General features: G+C 35.5%; 1 protein-coding gene across 1 annotated transcript in view; it reads left to right on the top strand.

The window, feature by feature from the left end:
* The first annotated feature begins 4678 nt into the window (after positions 1–4678).
* Positions 4679–20781, top strand: part of acaca (acetyl-CoA carboxylase alpha) — a 71258-nt gene continuing 55155 nt past the window's right edge. The window contains 11 exon segments of the mRNA XM_081365257.1: positions 4679–4815; positions 7226–7478; positions 12912–13044; positions 14774–14912; positions 15195–15304; positions 16313–16394; positions 16493–16591; positions 19375–19481; positions 19566–19622; positions 19624–19677; positions 20562–20771. Coding sequence (XP_081221383.1) covers positions 7255–7478; positions 12912–13044; positions 14774–14912; positions 15195–15304; positions 16313–16394; positions 16493–16591; positions 19375–19481; positions 19566–19622; positions 19624–19677; positions 20562–20771 — 1215 coding nt within the window. The 5' untranslated portion in view covers positions 4679–4815; positions 7226–7254.

Here is a 20781-nt window from a genome sequence, read left to right as displayed (position 1 = left end):
ATAAGCTGAAGTGACATCCAATAATTTCCTCAGTGCATAACTTACATTTCACGGACATATTCTCCATCTGTAAATGTTAGAAAGTCCAGTTTGCTGTCATGAGTGGGCGAGCTTTCTGCAAGCTATACTTCCGTGAACGAGCGCCCCCGCGTGCATGCGCGCCGAACAGGAGCAGGAACAATAGGAGCGCAATTATTCTGACTAAAATATACATTAGCACTAAATTATAAATATATTTAGCTAAAACATTTGTTGTTGAATACTTGTTGTTGTTGGTGAACATAATTGTGCTAGAGAATTTCAAACCTACATGTGTATTTTTATGATATTAGCTTTTTTTTTTTTTTTTGGTTTAGTAAATTTAACTACTTTAAAAAGCATTATTTTGTTTTTAGATTGTAATGTTGCAATGTTAGAATGTAATGTGATTTGACCCCTTTTTGGATAGACTGCAGATAGACAGCAACACTATGTTTGTTTTTATAACCTTCAATATGAACATTGTTTGTAGGACAATATCGATCAGGATATATATATATTTTTTTAATTAAATACAGGTTTTTTTTTTATTCAAATAGAGAAATAATAATTAAATACTCAGATTATACCATACATCGCCATTTAGCCCAAAAATTCAGATTTATTTGGCAATTGGCTACCCTACCGGCTGAAGTTTTAGCTAAACTTTAGGCTAATGATAGCTACATTATTATCACTGTTAAACTGTTTTTTCACAATAAGCCTACATTCAGTCCTGAATTAAAAATTCAGTTTGTTGTGCCCCCCCAAATTTTTTTAGCACCAGCCGCCACTGATGTATACTAATAGCAGTAGAATATGAAATATCAATTACAGAATATAGACAATAAAAAATAATAGGTTAAATAGTTACTATGAATAGTAAAATAATTTAACAGCATAACTATAATAGATTGATTATTGCAAGTGGTATATTATTATAATAACAATAATAAATAATGTAAATTTATACATTAAAATATTATTACATAGGCTATATAAAATAAAATGACGCAACCCTGTCTCTTTTTATTAAATTTCAGTTTTTAAAAGGTATAAGAAGCTATACAAATCAAGAAATAAAGTAAACGATCCAGTCAAACATACAGCAGGCTACACTGTTATAATAGCCTAAATATATTAAGTTATGAAACTTCACTTTGCCCTCAGCCAAAACAATCTGCCAAGGAACAAATTATAGATTAATGAAACCAAAGATCGCCCGTTAGATAAACACAAGACGAATTATTCTCACTAGACTGACAGCGACGAACGTCAGAACTCAGAAGCGGTGTACGACAGGCACTATAGCCGAGGCAAGGCTGTTCTCGGCGGGGTACATGAGCGCTGAGCGCCCGCGGGGATCGCTGGATCTCACAACTCCGAAACCGTCAGATAACATTTTTAAAAAGGCGCTATCTTTATAAATAAACCACAGATTTGAGCTTTAAACAACTACATTGTCGACTGAAAAACTCTTAAAACTACATTTCGTGACACAATAACAGTAGTATTTTTAAATTTCGTGGCCTTTCTCCTCTGAAAATAAAAATAGTAAATGAAATGCAACCAGAAACAAATTTTCAGTTTTGCTTGAGAAAGGTAATTCCCTGAGACGTTTTCAATTGTGTGGCGATTTGTAAAGCCCCAAGCAGCACAAGAAATAGGCATTTTTCTCAATTCTCGTTATGAGAGGTATGGGAAAGTTGCCCTCCGCAGTATGGCGGCGCCGTTGACGTACGATCCAGCGGCCAATAGGGCGTCTATGTATATTATGTCTATGTCTGTGCGCACCAATCTTGCACTTCTATCTACTCCTCAACCAGACCACCTAGAGTAGTGGTTCTCAACGGGGGCGGTACCGCCCCCCAGGGGGCGTTCAGAGAACAACGGGGGGCGTTGGAAGCAAGATTTTTGAAAGGGGGGCGTTCACGTGTTAATGGGGGGCGTTCACAAATTTTTAAATTTTTTCATTTTAAGCATTTAGTAGTTGTAATAAACACTGTAAGTGGGCTATTTAAAAAGCGTTAGGACTATGTTTTTGTTAAATTATGTTGTAAAACATGCGCATTGCGCAGAGTGTGATATCATATTGTGCGCATCTATGGTGCGCGTGAAAGAATACCTCAGCAGCGCTAAAAAAAAAAAAAAAAAAAACATTCGTCCGCACCCGCTCTGACCGCAAGTCCACCGTCAGTGTAGTAGGTAGGCACTACTAGGCATGTTTTTTGTGTTCATTTCTATTGCATTACGATTGAAAGCAGTATCAATAATGTAAAAAACATGATGTGCAGTCAAGTTGTGTATATGCTGTGAGTGTTCTCACTGCGCGCGCTTGTTGTGATTCGAGGAGTTATGACGAGTTGTATTTTGACGACTTGATATTATTTCTTATTCAAAAGTTTAGAATGCCTAACATTCTAAAATCTTCCAGTTTTATGCGACATGTAGCCTATCGTTACTTTTGCAACGACTCTATTATTTTTCCAGTCATAGACCAGCGCTCAAGCACTGACTAGAATCCAGCGCTGATAAGAATCAGCATTCACGAGCTCAAAAATGTGTTTGGCGCTGACAACAATCCGGTGGTGCTGAGAATCCAGCACTTACAGTACTAGAATCAAAGGTATGGAAAGTTGACAAGCCATTAAAAAGTATTGACTTAAGAAACACATATTTTTTCAAATATTTTAAATAAATCATGTTCCCATTCACTCTGGCGACGAATTTTAAAATTAATTAAACTGTATTCTATTTATAAGGTAAAACTTTTACATTTTTAGGCATTAACTAATTCAAATCCCAAATGCCAAAATGTTTTCTTTGTTCACCAAGTAATTTACTGGTCAGGCATTATTAACTCACAGTAAGGAGAAAATAACAATTTGATGGATAATTTAAATATATTCTGCAATCACATTTTAGTGATGTATTCATTCCGCCATCACATCTGAGCAGGAAACACTGCTTGGGTAGTTTCAAGATATACAAATAATTAATAATACAATAATAATGTAATTGTTCATATGTGTTTATTCTTGTTAGAAGATTTTTTTTACTGATTATGAACACAAATTAATCACAACAAACCAAATTAATTGTAATTGTATTAATTATACCAGAAAACAAAACAAGAAAGAAAACAAGCTGATACCATGGTATTTTAGGCCTACAATTCTAACATAATTTTTCATGAAAAATCAAGATTTTATTTATTTATTTTTCGAAAGTAAGGTTAATGTAAGCAGCTTCTTGCAATACTCTTCTAAATGCGTAATAAAACCTAAGTGCAAACATTACCACTTTAATGATCGTCCTTTATTTTTCAGTGCATTTGTTTTACAATATATGGCTATTACTGTCATGGGATTAATTTTATAACTATTATTATGTAGTAGTGTAATGTAGACAGACACAACTAAAAGAGGTTTAAATTTTTCTTTGTACACTGAATATGGGTTGGCACTTTTAATTTTGAACTCTCAAAGTGCACCAGATTGATGAATTTAACATTAAAATGCACAAAATTTTCTTACGGGGGGGCATGCCCCCGGACCCCCCTAGAAGGCCTGAGGTCCACTCACCACAGATTTACCAAAATCCTGTAAGAAATACTGGTATTGCTATGTCAATGCAATTTATAACTTTTTTTTTTTGGGGGGGGGGGGGGGGGGGGGGATGAATCACTGTTGAGTATAGTTCAGTTGTATTAACAAAAGACAATTTTGCACTTATTTCATCTATTAACTCTCACTCATTCCTGCTCGCTCAGTTTGGGGGTGGGGGGCGTTCAGGGACCTGGATATTGGATAGGGGGCGCTGGCCCAAAAAAGGTTGAGAACCACTGACCTAGAGACTTCGGGTTTTCGGCATTATGTTAAGGAAGGTCTAATCTCGGGAACGCACAAAAAAAATCCAGGAAAAGATTTACTATCTCTTAGTGTTGTGATCCCATGAGGTGTGAAAATTGCGCTAAAACACTCACCGAGTTTTTATTACTTGTTTCAAATATCGTTTACCTCACCTTTAATTCACTATAGGCTATTGAAGGGTATAGAAAAATGATATAAGATTTATATAAGAATTATATAAGAATTATATAAAATTATACATACCGAACCGAACAAGTAAACTCATCTTCTCACAAGCTCACTTTAACAGCTTCTTTGTGTTTACATCCACGCTTTTAAAACTATTCTACTAGGAATTTCAGGGAGAACGTCATCACAAGTTTTCATAAGCCTAATGGTGGGGTGATAATAATAATAAAAAGTACATGTTAACAATAATAAAAATGCATTAGGACTAAATATGCTTTAAATTTTTCAGATATTCAGCTTTGCTTTCTAAATACCAAATACATTAACGCTCCCCGTCCACGTTTTTATTTTCTGTTTTAATCCAACGCAACAAAAGTATCTCTCAGAACATTTTATGACAGAAAACACGTGTCTATAACGAAGCGCTATATCATTAGGCACACCTTCGCATTTATTTGCATGCGTAAACCCGCCCCGACCATAGCGCGCACTACGATTGGTCCACTGATGCAGCGTGAGTGACTGCATCGGTGAGGTCAAAGGACGACGTACAGAAGTAACCCCTCCTAGCATCACACCACCGTGATGCTGCTGTCAAAGAGGCTGGAACTACACAGCCTGTACCATTATGCTGCTATATAGCCTATTAGCCATCACCAGAGAGGAGATGGCTTTCAATTAGAAGGGAATTCATTCAATCGATATTAGTAACATCCGTTTACACGCACCAGAATTGCTTGCAGACTCTTCTCTCACGGTGAGTACATAACGTTAAGCTTATTACTGGGAGCGAGTGCCTGCTGCACATGGCACTTCATATACTAGATATATTTATAAAACATCAACAGCGACTTTGGCTGGTGAACCAACGCAGATCAGAAGGCAGGAGTGTTTGTGATGGTATGAAGAGTTAAGTTAGCATGTGTGCTAGGTTGAACCGATTGCACTGTTTTAATCAGTGTAAGTTGAGACAGGCAGATTACATGTTTGAAATGATGATTATCATACTGATCGAAGGCAACTAGTTATGGACTAGAGTTATGGATGAGTGCAAATGAGCTCTAATGTAAGTGTTCGATGATTAAAAAAGAGTGTTAGACATGGTTGAGGGTCCGCGATGCTCTGACTCGTTCGTCAGGTTCGTCAGGCTGGATGAGGTGAGGTCATATTTCTTTCACATGTGTCAGTCCTCCAGGTAAGTTGCTAAATCAAGGCACAGTAATCAGGCAGGTTCACATGGAGTCGCGTAAAATGGGTAACACATAATAAATAGCGCTACTGTTGCAGAACTTGTACTTGTGATATTGAGGGAGTCGATGATGATAACACCATGGTGCTTTGATTGCTAATACATACACGACCAAAAACACAACAATACTATGGTACCATGTGCACAGAGCATGGTACCAAACATACCATTACTTGGAGGAAGTACATCATATTACATACTATCTAGAGGAAGTACATCATTTTAGCAACCTTCTATGTAAATATCATGGTATTTGTAGTATAAGTCATTGTGGGTCAATGTTGGTGTTGTTAAGTAAAACTATTAACATTTCCATTAATTGAGATTAAGTAAAATATAAATATTAAATGGAAAACTTAATGTTGTATTGGCAAATTACTGAGATAAAAAAAAGTTAACATGGTTAAAAAATACTTATAAAAGAAGTATTAGTCTTAGTTACTGTTAATTAACAACATCTACATGATGAATGAAAAGTTGTATCTGTTAAGATTATTAGAAGACAAAAGCTCTTAACACAATTACAAAAACTGAAACAAAAATTTTTATAAAAACTGAAAATATAAAAATAAGTTAATTCAAACTATTAATAAATGCTATGATAGTATATAAATACAACTAAAATTACACTGGTCTAGTTCCATGGTATTATTTATAGGACTGCAGTGTCTTAGTAACTGCACTTGTTTCTTTTATTTGTAAGGCATGACTTGGAAAGTGACTGTTACACACATTTCATGCATATAAAGCAAGTTCCAACATGCATTTCCTGAATGTACCTTGTGGAATCAAGAGAATACATGGTCACCTATTTGTCAGTCATATCTTGTATTTAATAACTCACAGTGGCACTTCAATGACAAAAAATGATGATATGGTAATCATTCAGTTCCAATATATATAAAAATTAACATGTGATACCAACTCGTTCAGTAAGACGTGATCTGTCATAGCGAGTTTGCTTTTATTAAACTTGACATGAATTGAAAATCTGAATCTGAAAATCTATTTTCTAAATGCATCTTATTATGAACTACTCCATGCATTGTTTAATTAAAGAAAATTTTTGAGCTCATAATTTTTTTTATTTAAAAAATCTGGTGAAAATTGACTTCTCCAATCATTTCGTTTTTTTAAACATCGGCCTTACTTACAATCAGTGGAGAAAACCAAGTCCTGACCCTACTTTTTCTTTTCTTTTTTTTTTTCTCAATAACCTGTTTCAGTCAGCTGTATGTCACAATACGGAAGAACAAATCTGTTGCTACCAGTGTTTGGCAAATTACTCTAAAAAAGTAGGCTAATTAGCCTAATTACTAGCTAGCTATTAATAACATATTCAACAGTTACTCTCTCTAAAAAGGATTGCATTACTTATTGCTAATTATTTTCTAAATCCCATATCTATCAATGCAAGGATAGACATGAAAATGCTCTTTCAATTCTTTCAAATGAATAATCTAAAATTGCACGAGCTATTTTTGAACTGACCAAAGTATTTAAATGGAGAATGTTATAAAAAAAGATGTTAAATCCACTGTTGTTAATACAGAATTGTTCTATAGCTATAGTAATGCAATTACATCAGACGTAACTAATTCAATTAAGAGTAACGTAAGAGTAATCCCTTACTTCACTTTTTCAAGGCAAATGTAATTAAATTACAGTTAATTACTTTGTACAGAGTTAGTCCAAATACTGATTGCTGTTTTTTTTTTTTTACATTGTGCAAGTAAAATGCAAGATACACATTTGCATCACATCATCCTTGTTTTTGTCATAATATGCTCATTGGGAAAAAAAAAAATGTTTATTTAAGTAAAATATGTAATGAAGAAATCATATTTTCTTGTAGTAACATTTGCGTGGTTTTAAAGACTTGAATGCAAACAAATGGATCTTCTTCTCCCTCCCATAGTGCTTGCAGCCTGTCAGCGTGGCCTACCCATGGCAGAGCAGGACACCGAGAAGAAGCTTCCAGATGTGGCTGCACTGCACTCTCACTTCATTGTGGGCTCTGTGTCCGAGGATAATTCCGAGGATGAGACCGCAGGGAAGCTGGACCTGCAGCTGGAGGACAATCCACGCTCCCTTTCCCCCTCCTCTGTCAGTTCAGACAGCACTTATGAGATGGGTTTTGACAGCCTGGACGGAGCCTTGCTCAATATAAGGTCAGAGATGCTTTGTGTTCTTTGTTTGCAGTTATTGTGACATGGATGTCCACTTTCACCAAGTCTGTATCACGCTTTCTGTGTCTGGTGCTTGAGATCTGATAAGACTAGTACTGGTTGTCTAAATAAGTGATTACATTTGTTAGCTCATGTGTGACGGAAGCGTTGTGCAAAGTGGTGGCTTGAGTACTATGTCCATCAAGGTTCATTTGGGTTCATTTCTTTGCTGTGTGAAAATGTGCACAAGCGCTTCTCTGTGAGTTTGGTTAACTTCAGTGCCTGGCAGTGTTTTGCATCTCTATGCCTACTGAGGTCTCACACAGACATGCCATTATGGGCGATGGTGTGTGTGTGTGTGTGTGTGTGTGTGTGTGTGTGTGTGTGTGTGTGTGTGTGTGTGTGTGTGTGTGTGTGTGTGTGTGTGTGTGTGTGTGTGTGTGTGTGTGTGTGTGTGTGTGTGTGTGTGTGTGTGTGTGTGTGTGTGTGTGTGTGTGTGAGAGAGATGCTTCAGGAATAGCTTGGAGTCAGACTGGAGGCTGTTTTATGTACTCTGCAATAGTGGTAGTGTAATGGTCAAGGATCTGGACTGTTGGCAGAAGGTTTTAAGTTCAGTCCCTCATAGAGTTCTAGGTCCAAAACATGATTTTACAGGTAACTGCAGTTTACTCTCCAGAACTTTTCCTGTCTTTACCGCACTAAATGCGAAACAATTTTTAATGTAATTGTTATTTTTTTTTAATGAATAATAATTTGAAATATATTTTCAGTGTAATCTAATCATCATATTTGACAGTGCTAGTTTAGTATCCTACTAATATATTTTTTTGTTAATATTGTAAATTACATTTTTTTTGTTTTAAACTTTTAGTAGGTTTGGTGTTTGATTTTTGTATTAGAGAGAGAGAGAGAGAGAGAGAGAGAGAGAGAGAGATATTTATTACAATAAAACTCTCCCAGAATGTATTTTACCTTTTTTTTTTTTTTTTTTTTTTTTTTTTTGAGCTGCTGAGTGGTTTCTTCACATTCAGTGTTGTCAAAGCTCCTCTCCGCAATACTAGAAAGAGCTGGAATAGAATATCATGAGATTTTAAATTTTGCATATAGGTAGTAACAGATTAAAAAATTACTGCAGAGACATTTGACTGATTTGAAACTGCCCATTAAACTTCAAAGACATGGGTCTTTGCCACTTAGGTCTAAACTCACTTTCTATTATTATTGTTCTATTTTTTTGGTCACTGGACCACTTGCAGACACTTCTGGCAAATCTGCTGTTTGTTTGCACCTTTGTGAACATGCATCATTTATTTAGTGAAATAATAAACTCATACTGCTCCTCATTGCGTATTTTTGTGTTTTCTGATTTTATTTACTGGTGATTAAATTACAATTATAATACGTCATGCCTCAGTGTTCAGAGAAGTGTTATAGGGTGGGTTATGGGTTATTATGGGTTAATATGCCCCTCCTCCCCAAATCACTTTGCTATTGGTCAAGGGGAGGGGCTGCAAATTAAAGGAATAGTTCACTTAAAAATAAAAATCCTGTCATCATGTACTCACCCTCAAGTTGTTTCAAACCTGTATGAATTTCTTTCTTCTGCTGATAACAAAGGAAGATATGCCAGCCCCATAAGCATGCCGTCAAAAAACGCGTCTCTGTAGGCAGCCTAGGCTCTGAGATCTGCACACAAAAACAATTGGTTTCACCAAACACTCAAAACCAAAACAAATAGTGTTCCAACCAGTCACCGACAGGGGGAGGGTGTTGTGAGGTTTTGCGCTCGTGCACGACTGCACGCGAAGTCGGAGCTGAAGAAGAAGCTGGCTCAAAACCTCACAACACCCTCCCCCCGTCGGTATATCAGTACATATAAAAAAGTATTGTATAAATTGTTACTGCCTTTAGTTTAGTTTGGAATAAATGTAATAAATGCTTAAAACACTTACTTGATTACATTTGTACTTGGCTTTAATAAATAGAACATTAATTACATTGATAATGTAAAAATACAAAATAAAATTGTATTTGGTTTATTTCACAGGAAAATGTTCAACATTAAGTGTAGGAATAACTGGGACATGAATTTACATTTGATCAAAAAAAAAGAAGAGGACTTTGCCTCCTTTCCTGATGTCAGTTTATATCCGCACTGGAGCAAGTGTGTTTTAAGTTTTTATGTACATATTTCACACTCTCCTGCTGCAAACATGAACCAGCACCGTGAATGCACAAATATTTCATCATGTCTTCTACAAATAAAATATAATATGTGCAATGACACAATGAATCATTCTGATACACAGAGACGATGATGTACAACGAAAATTCAAAGAAGAATGGACAAAAAAGTAACTATGCCTTTATTCTTTCTGTAAAACTGATGTGTGTCATTTGTTCAGAGATTGTAGTGCTCGTAAACATAATGAAAATATCATTATAGGCCTTCTTCATTTTTCAGATAGACCAATAACTATTAACAATAACAACAACTTATAATGCTGATTTGTTGATATTTCTAAGACTAATTAATCAGAATGTGTTTGATTTGTTCATTATAGATGCTTGTATTCTGTAATTATTCAATTTTTGTGAGTTTGTTGTTATTTTTTTAATATTAATTTGTTTTTTGTTTTCTCTCATATTTTATGATTAATATTAATGTTTATATAATAGGGCTGTGCAATTAATCATAATTGATTTTTCGAAAACAAGATAATCGGCGTAAAACGATTATTATGCCGCTGCCGCATTCCGTCCAGCGCACATTCCTTTCCTTGACAGCGGTGCACTTTCGTTCCTCCATAAACTTGACATAAAAATCAGCCAAATACCTAAGTGAGTGTTGTAAAATGCAGTCTTCTGTTGTTAAACTGGGGGAGTGCTTGATATTAAACAGTGTTATTAAAAGCGCATAAAGCCACGAAAGAGATACTGTTCCCTAGAGACTGAGCGGAACGTGCATAATAAGCTAAGTATACTGTGTGCTTCAGATACATGCCTGAACGGTCAAATAGCCTACACACAAAAATGGCGAAATGCCATTTTGGTAAGAATCTTCGTAAACGCAGTCAATTATGTTTTAAGTGAATGTAAAAAGTTGTGAAAGAAAATGCGTGTTTAACAGTATTTGTGGATTAGTCTATATTTAATGTAGGCCTATACAGCAGTGCTATTTTATATTTGATTATTCAATTTCTGTTTAGGCTATTACAGATCTGAATACCACTGTTAGTACATCTTCCTGAAAATACCTAAAGCACTGTCTATTTAATTTGTATTTTTGTTCTATTGATTTTTTTTTTTTTTTTCGGTTTTGTTTGTAATTAGTTTCTTTGTTCATATTGACTGTTTACTGTTGTCTTTTTTTTTACTGTTTTTAGGACTTTTTACTTAGATTAATTAACCTAGTATCGATAATTGGGAAATTTCACTGACATTTAAAATTACTCGTCGTCATGAAATAAGACTTTGATCATATCACCCACCAATAATTGTGTTTTCAGTATTGACAAAAATGATCGTGATTAGGATTTTTACCATAATCGAGCAGCCTTAGTATATAATGAGTGTGTTGCCAGTCTGTGTATTATTGGTTGTTGTCTCCCCTCTTCCTACCCTCTACACTCCCACTTTTCCACAGCTTTACATATCCACAGTTTGTGGAAAAGATTTTTCCACAGTCTATTTCATATCTGATGTGTGAACGACCAGGCTAAAACAGTTTCATGACGTCTGACAAAAGAGTCAACAGCTTTCACGCATGTCTTTCAAAATAAAAGTCTTGCATCAGAAAAGACATTTAGAAAAAAAAAAAAAATTTTTTTTTTGAAACTATACACTCCACGACCCACTCAAAATGGAGTTGCAACTCACCAGTTGAGAAACACTGATGTACAGTATATACTGTTCAGTATTAAAGGAGCCGTATGTAAGATTGTGGCCAAAACTGGTACTGCAATCACTTTCAAATTACTGTAGAGCGGTGTATCCCCTCCCCCTCCCCCCTGACTCGAGGTTGCCAGATATGCTGCAGGATCCAGCAGGAACGTAGGCTGCTACAAGGAGCTGCAGCTGTGGTAACTAGAGCAGAGCTGGCAACCCGGATGCCGAAACACTACTGACTTCATGATTGGTAGATAGGTGGAGGGTGGCGCTTCAGGCCAAAACACAAGATGACAACATCAACATCAGTTGAGGGCTGCAACTTCACTTTTTAAATGACAAGTGATATAAGTATTTGAAATGAACATGATTTCTTAATGTCTAGTAACATATCAGGGCCATTTTATGATTAATTGAAATACATTTCTTACATACAGCTCCTTTAAGTGTGTTAGTACTGCATTCTAAACATAGCTAAATGTTTTTGCATGTAATTTAGAAGTTGTTTATTTCCCCTCTGTACCCCTGAAGCCATCCATCATTCATCATATAAAAAAATGACCAAAATCATTGTCATAGTTTAATATTTTTGGAATGTGGCAGTTTTTCTACCAAATCAGCTTTTTTGTACACTGCCCATCACATGACATGCAGGAAAAAATGGATATGTTGCCACAAATTAAAGGGTTAGTTACCCAAAAATGAAAATTCTGTCAGTAATTATTCACCCTCATGTTGTTCCAACCCCATAAGACTTTCGTTCATCTTCAGAACAGAAATTAAGATATTTTTGATGAAATCTGAGAGCTGTCTCACTCTTTTATAGGCTTCTATGTAATTTCATCTGCCAGCCCAGAAAAGTCAGTAATGACATTGTTAAAATAATCCAAGTGACTACAGTAGCTCAACCTTTAGTTTATCAAGCGACGAGAATGCTTTTTGTGAACTAATCCTTTAAGAATTTTTTCCCACAATTTAATGTTTTTTTTTTTGCTTGTTTTTTAAAGGAACACACCGCCTGTATAGTCACAGCGTGCACAAATAACATGGTCACATGAGACACAGCCATCTTCTAACCGTATACATACTGGGAACTATATTCTCAGAAGGCGAAACACTGCTACTTCTGCGGTGTGATTTGCTCGCAGCACCTAAGAAGCCCCGTGGTGAGGAGCAGATAGTTCGCTCAGAGTTGGAGTAAATCACTCCGCAGAAGTAGCAGTATGCTAGCTGGAGCCGTTTACCTCCAGTCTTTGTGCTAAGCTAGGCTAGCGGGGATACGGTGAATAAGCTAAAGTCCCAAAAGTCGGCGTGTTCCTTTAAATCATGGCCGCGATGGGCTAATTTGATCAATTGTTTTAATTTAGTTAGGCCTATGTCATGGCCACTTTTTTTTCTCGTGTTTTTTTTTTTTTTTTGTACTTAATTGAAAAGATTCAGTATAGTCAATACTATCATTTCCAAGTGTCTTTAGTGTTTGTCTTGTTGTATTCAGTGTATTCAAAGGCCACATTGTGAATTATGATGGTGTTGTGTTTGTTTCTCAAGGCCGAGCATGTCAGGACTTCACCTTGTGAAGCAGGGCAGGGACCGTAGACGCCTGGACCTGCAGAGAGACTTTACTGTCGCTTCTCCCGCTGAGTTTGTCACCCGCTTTGGTGGAAACAAAGTCATTGAGAAGGTAAGATCCATGACTGCTGTCTGCTATGCTGCTATACAAGCGTGGTCCAGTGGTATTTTGGTATCACTGAGATACCATTATATTTTTTTATTAATATTTTGAATTGTTATATTTATATTTTCTCTATTCATTTTAGTTCAAGTTTAGTTCAAGTTAAAGTTTAAGTAATTTTGTTATGTGTTTTTTGTCATTTTAATTATTATCATTATTAGTATTATTATTATATTAAAAGGAGGCTACTTTCAGACTGCAGGCAAAAGTGGCCCAAATCCGATTTTTTTTGTTCATATGTGATTTGGATCTGTTTTTTTGTTTTGTTTTGTTTTGTTTTGTTATGTTTTTTCATAACAGAACTGAACAAACCACATGCAATCTGATCTTCCACATGCAATGAGACCTCAGACAAATCAGACAAATATGTCTGAAAAGTCATATACTTCGTTCGACTTTTACGTCACTCTAGATCAACATTCATCTCAATTCTGTGCAGATGGGAGTCACTCGAAAGCTTTTACATACTTAGTTCTTTGATCATTCAGTGAATTTGAAAGATGGTAGTGAAGTTAGTCAGTGGAGGGATGGTGAGCTGTTATAATCATAAATATTAGAGTAAATATTACAGCTTTCTTTCTCGTCCTTGTCTGCATCCTTATCGCCTGCGCACAAATTTGTTGGTTTCCATGACACATCACCTTATAAATGAACGTGTAAACACTGACTTAAGTAATCTTTGTGTTTATTTCTGTATAATTCTGTGCTTTGCGCCATCTTTGTTATTGTTCTTTTGCGCATGCGGATCAGTTCAGGACTGTGGCCTGTTCATACTCGAATATGATATTGGCCGCGTTTAAAATTAATGTCAAACTAAAGAAAAAAAGGGATCTGAGCAAAAAAAAAAAAAAAATGAATTGAATTGAGCACTAAGGCTTGCAGTCGATAAGTTGTTGGTAACACTTTACAAGGTCCCATTAGTAAATGTTAGTTCATACATTAACTAACATGAACTAAGAAACTATGAGCATTGAATTTGTAACAGTACTGCATAATTTTGTTAAAATGAGTTAATAAAAATTACAACTATTCAATGTTAGTTCATTTTAGTTGAGGTCCATTAAAAATATGAACAGATGCAACTTTTGATTTTAATAATGTATTAATAAATGCTTTAGTAGTATTTTTGTTATTAGGTCATGTTAACTAATGTAGTTAAAGTCCCCCTGTAGTCAATAATTGTATCCCTTAAAACTAATTTTTGATCACCAAAATGCCATATTTAAATGTTTTTTCCTTGAAAAAAAAAAATTCTTCATGCTTTAAAAATGCTTGAATGTAACATCCTTCCCTCATGTAGTACACATGATTCTATGAATATGCTAATTAGCCCCGCCTCCACTCACTCACACCAGCTCAGAAATCCACTCGTTGACGATCACGCGTTGACGTGATTTGTTACAAAGTAGTTTGTGATGTCAGAAACACTAGCGATTTCAAACCACATTTTTGAGACTGCAGTTTTAAAGAGAAAATACTCAGCAATGGTGTTGACTAATGAATTTGTACATGGTTTGTCTGGAACTTTAAATTTAACCACATTGTAAAGCGTTAATATTCAGTTAACATTTAATAACGGTTATTATTTCAATAACAGAATGTTTTTAATGGTTTTAGTTTTAGTTATGTAACCCTGGTTAGACGAAAGCTGCTGAATATAATATTTTTGTTGCTCCAGGTCCTCATTGCCAACAATGGCATTGCTGCTGTGAAGTGCATGCGCTCCATTCGTCGCTGGGCTTATGAAATGTTTCGGAATGAACGGGCCTTACGTTTTGTCGTCATGGTCACCCCAGAGGACCTCAAGGCCAATGCAGGTACGTTTTAAAAAGCTTGGCTAAACTGTTATGCCATAAGAGTTGAAAAATAGCTGAATGACACCTCCCCCCACTCCTAGCTCCATCATGGACTGTCAAATGTATTTAGACAGGATTGCATTGGTCCTTCTCTTCATTGTGTAAATTATGTCAGTTGGCTTTGTCGGTGCAAGCCTGGCCTAATTTGCATAGAAAGAGTTTAGTGAGGAGGAAGTTATTTGTGAAAAGGCCTGTAATCTCAAGTGTGCTCAATTAAATACAGATGTTTAACTATGTCTACAGAGTACATCAAGATGGCAGATCACTATGTACCTGTCCCAGGAGGGACAAACAACAACAACTATGCTAATGTGGAACTCATTTTGGACATAGCTAAACGAATTCCTGTTCAGGTAAATTCGTGTGAGCTTTCATGGCTGGTGATCAGCAAATAATAAGTGGCTCCATAAAGTATTTAGACACTTTTGTTCATCATATAAAGCGATCATATCTCTTCACAAGAATTGGATTGAACCCCTCGATTCATATGAATTCATTTTACGACACCCTTATGTCTTTTTTGGATTATCTAAGTTTTGGTTACCTGGACTTTCAATTGGAAAATTTAAATTCTGTCATCATTTACTCACCCTCTACTGAACAAAAAAGATGATTTTCTGAAGAATATTTAATTTTCTGAAGAATATAGGTTGATGGACCACATTGCCTTCCATAGTATTGAGAAAAAAGAAAAATACTATGGAAAACAAAGGGGTCCCTCAACTGTTCAACAGTTTCTGACCTTCTTCAAAATATCATCTTAAGGGTGAGTTAATGACAGAAATTTAATTTTTTGGTGAACTATCCCTTTAAGTTGTGTTTAAAATATGAACTAAAGTCTTATGGGTTTAGAATGACTTGAGAGTGATAAATGATGACAGAATTTTCATTTTTAGGTGAGCCAACCCTTTAAAATGTATTGATGCCATTAAATTACCAAAATATCAAATTCTGAGGCAGGGTTTCCCAAACGGGAATTTGTAAACCTCTGGGGTTCTTGAGTTTATGAAAAGCCAATCATTAATTAAATTATAAAAATGTAAATCGGGCTTTTTAACGCTTTTTGAAAAATATCTAATGATTCTAATCTATGAAATGTTTTACAGTTGCAATATATTGTTATTTATAACAAAATAATCACAATGTAGATAGTAAATACAAAACAAAAATGACATCAAAACATTTATAAAAGATTAAATATTTGTTTGTCTACGTCATGTGGCAATTAACCGATATCAGAGAAGTGTGAACATGCAAACGGGTTGAATTTTTGAGATTAAATATGTTTTAAAAAGATTTTATGTCAACGGCTGAAAAAAAAGTTTGACACTTATTCTCACTTTTTCATCTACTGTCTTTAGGCCGTGTGGGCCGGTTGGGGTCATGCCTCTGAGAACCCCAAACTCCCTGAATTGCTGCACAAGAATGGCATCGCCTTCATGGGTGAGACTGAGTTATTATTATAAAGCACCACATTGATTAAATTATTAATGTACAGTGATAGTGCTGCTCTTTCTATAGCGATTTATATCTTTCATTAGGCCCACCAAGTCAGGCTATGTGGGCTCTCGGGGATAAGATCGCCTCTTCTATTGTGGCCCAGACAGCTGGAATCCCCACGTTGCCCTGGAGTGGATCAGGTTAGTGCCAGCCTCAGACAGCACACCTATGAACTGTTCAGTAAATGTCTGATGTGTATATGCACGCAAAACTGGTAAGATCTGAATGAAATCACCAGCTCCAAACTGATGATTGGCTGTTATTATGTTGGTGTGTGTGTGCAAGGGGCAGTTGTGGCCTAATGGTTAGAGAGTCAGACTGGTAACCTGAAGTTTGTGGACCCAGAAAGCTGACTCAGCTTGAATGGATATTAAATCGAGTTCTCTTTCATGTCTTTTTGCGCGTGAACGGACAAATTCACACAAAATTATGTTAAAATGCCCATATAGGCAAGTATAGCCTATTTGTGAAACATAGGAGTCAAAATAAAAATGTCACATTAGAGTGAATGCAAAGAGTTGAAAAGAAAACACGTGTGTAACAGTATGTTGGATATGTGCAGCTCTTAAAGTGACAGCAGCCAAAATAAACCTACTGCTTTCTCCTCAGTGTTAATCTAACAACAAAATACAGAGAAAATACCTTAACAGGCATAATTAGGCTTGATAATAATAATTGAAGGAAATGTCTATTTGCTAAGCCAACTAATTTGATTCATATTATTTTGGTTTCTCTGCCCAATAGTTTTAAAAATTAAAAATGCAAAGAAAATACAGGTATCAGTACTCAGTATCGGAAACTACTAAAATAAAAGTATCGATATCGGACTCATTCGGGGAAAAAAAATAGTATCGGTGCATGCCTAGTTATAATAGGCTACATTAGAAAAATGTTATTTCTAGCTTAAACTGTCATAAATCTTGAATGCTTTGGCACTTGGCAGATTATTGCTGAAGTGAAGTAAAAAAGTGAACTTAAAGTTATAGAAGTTTAAGTAAAAAAAAAAGCACAAATACTATTTAAATTTTTTATATGAAATATATATTTTTCAAAACATGTTTTATGGACTACAAGAAAGCATAAATGAAAACATGTTGTGCTCCAACAAGGTTGATATCTAAAAAAAAATTGCTTTCATTAAGATTTTGTTTGGGCGCAGTACTAAACGCTTGAAATTCGTTTCGCATTAATTTCCAGTGCAGTCAGTTTTGACCGCGAAGAGCACAAGTGTGACTTTTTTTTCAGAGCCATTTAACCTTTTTGAATTATGTCCATGATTTGTATTTGTTTGTGTGTGTGTGTGTGTGTGCGTGTGTGTGTGTGTGTGCGTGTCAGTGGTGGACAGTAACGAAGTAAATGTAATTCGTTACTGTACTTAAGTAGCTTTTTTGCGTATCTGTACTTTACTGAAGTATTTCAATTTGGGAAGACTTTTACTTTAACTCCACTACATTTCAAAGTCAAATATCTTACTTTTTACTCTACTACATTTTCAAAATTCAAAATTTTCGTTCCTTTTTATTTATGAGTGGATAAAAACTTAACTTGTCAAACGAACCACCAATCACAGTAGCCTACAACGTGCGCGCTTTGTTTTGAACTTGCCTTGATGCTATCTACTAAGCGCGAACCAGAGCCGTTAAATATGAGAGTTGCGACCATAGACAGTATATAAGAGGTTGCAACACACTAGGCTTGTTCGACTTAAACCGGCGCTGCACAGACCGATCAGTTTATGACATCAAAGTAAAGAGCGAAATCGCGAGAGTGATTGAAAAGCATACAGAGCCATCTAGCCTACTCTCTAATCCAGTTCAAGTCGAACAAGCCTACTGTGATCTCCCCGCCGCACGGTCACGTGATTTGTGTATAGCTCTCAGTAGTTCCAAACAAATCGCTTTGCCAATGATTTTAAGCGGGGCAGAGCAGAGAGAGCATTGCTTATTACGTTGACACTAAAATTACTTGCATATAGGCCTAATAGCATTTTTTTTTCTTTCTGGGGAGTAGCAGAAACACTGCATTAATACGTCCTGATGTTTAATTTTAATTTTAATATTATATATATATACATATACATATATATATACATGTGTGTGTGTGTGTGTGTGTGTGTGTGTGTGTGTGTGTGTGTGTGTGTGTGTGTGTGTGTGTGTGTGTTTAATGTTTGTGCAGGTTTATGTGAATGTATCATAACATTAGGATGTTTATAATTATGACCATAGACGCTCGTGAAAAATACAGTATATACAGTAAATACTATATATATATATATATATATATATATATATATATATATATATATATATATATATATATATATATATATACACACACTAATTAATGTCATTTTATTAATAGATTGATGTGCCAAGAGTGACATTAGAGTCTTCACGTAGACTGAGTTAAGCAAAAGTCTTGTGACAAAAATTATAATAGGACATTATAGCCATAAAAAAAAATCATAGTACTTGGATACTTAAGTACATTTGAAGGCAAATACTTTTGTACTTTTACTCAAGTGAATGTTTAAAGGCAGCACTTCTACTTTTACTCGAGTAATATTTTACCTTGAGTATCTTTACTTTAACTCAAGTACATGGTATGTGTACTTCGTCCACCACTGGTGCGTGTGCGTGCGTGTGCGTGTGTGTGCGTGCGTGTGTGTGTGTGCGTGTTTGTGTGTGTGTTCACATAGCAAGTGCCACCAAGTTTCGTACCATTCTGATGAAGAAAAAAATATATATTTTTCGGTCAAAAAGACAGAAGAACACCAAGGTTAAAACAAAGAGTACTTGTAAGTGAGGATTTTCCAATTGAGAAAAACGTCTGACATGCGTACCCAAACCACATGTTGTTGTTTTTTTTTTTTTGTCTGTTTTTTTTTTTGGAGTTTGACCACCATGATGCTGTGTTTGTACAGGGCTGACTGTAGAGTGGACTGAGGATGACCAGAAGAAAGGAATTGTTAATGTCCCATCTGATCTGTACGAGCAGGGTTGTGTTCATGATGTGGAGGCTGGACTGAAGGTAAACTACACACTTGCATCATTTACAATGTGACATGTTCATAGTTTAGTTCTGTCAGTGACAGAGCATGTTTTTTATTGATAGGCGGCTGAACTAGTGGGGTATCCTTTGATGGTGAAGGCGTCTGAAGGAGGAGGAGGAAAAAGGTATCCGAAAGGTCAACGGTGCAGAAGACTTCCCCAACCTCTTTAGACAGGTCAGAGTTGTTATTCAAGTAAAATCAAGCCAATTCAAATCTATTTGTGTAGTGCTTTTCACAATACACATCGTTTCAAAAGCAGCTTTACAGAAAATCATGATGTTGATGTTTATAATATTTTAATATCTTTACGCATTTAGCAGATTTGAGCTGGGCGACAATAGAGTTTACATTTTGCAATAATGCAAGCAATCAAGCAGTTTAAATATGCTATATAGTATATATCGGCCTACGCAAGTGTATGTAAAGTTGAATATATACGCTACCGTTCAAAAGTTTTATATCTGTATGATTTTTGAATTTTTTTTTAAAAATTCTCTTCTGCTCTCCAAGGCTGCATTTATTTGATTCAATATACAGCTAAATTAGTAATATTGTGAACTATTTGTACAATTTAAAAATAGGTTTTCTATTTGATTTATATTTTAAAATGCAATGTATTACTGTGTTGGCAAAGCTGAATTTTCAGCATCATTAATCCAGTCTTCGGTGTCACATGATCCTTCAGAAATCGCTCTAATATGCTGATTTGCTGAATAAAAGTATTGATTTCTTTTGTACTTTTGAACAGTAGTGTATAATCTTACAAAAGCTTTCTGTTTCAGATAAATGTTGTTCTTTTGATTTTTCTAATGATCAAATAATCATTGTTTAATTCTATTCATCAAATAGTTGTATAATTCGTTATTAATTATTTTGTTAATTATTTCAAGTTATTAATTTGTTAACTGGTGAAATTGAGATTAATGAAGCCTGTGAGGTTTTGTTCGTTTTATAACTTCCACTTTGAGTTTTACCCACCTTTTGGTTAACTGTTAACTTTCCAATGTCTATTAGGGTATCATTTCAGAACTATAACTTCAATACTGTGTTTTCCTCAGGTTCAAGCTGAGGTTCCAGGTTCCCCCATCTTTGTCATGCAATTGGCCAAACATGCCCGTCACCTGGAGGTGCAGATCTTGGCTGATCAGTACGGTAATGCCATCTCTCTGTTCGGCCGTGACTGCTCTGTCCAGCGCAGACACCAGAAGATCATAGAAGAGGCTCCAGCTACTATTGCCACCTCTGATGTGTTTGAGGATATGGAGAAGGTATGACAGA

Source organism: Scardinius erythrophthalmus (assembly GCF_964197995.2).
Source record: "Scardinius erythrophthalmus genome assembly, chromosome: 5".
NCBI classification, from domain to species: Eukaryota; Metazoa; Chordata; class Actinopteri; order Cypriniformes; family Leuciscidae; genus Scardinius; species Scardinius erythrophthalmus.
Note: the sequence above shows the minus strand (reverse complement) of the source record. Positions and strands in the feature narration are given on the sequence as shown.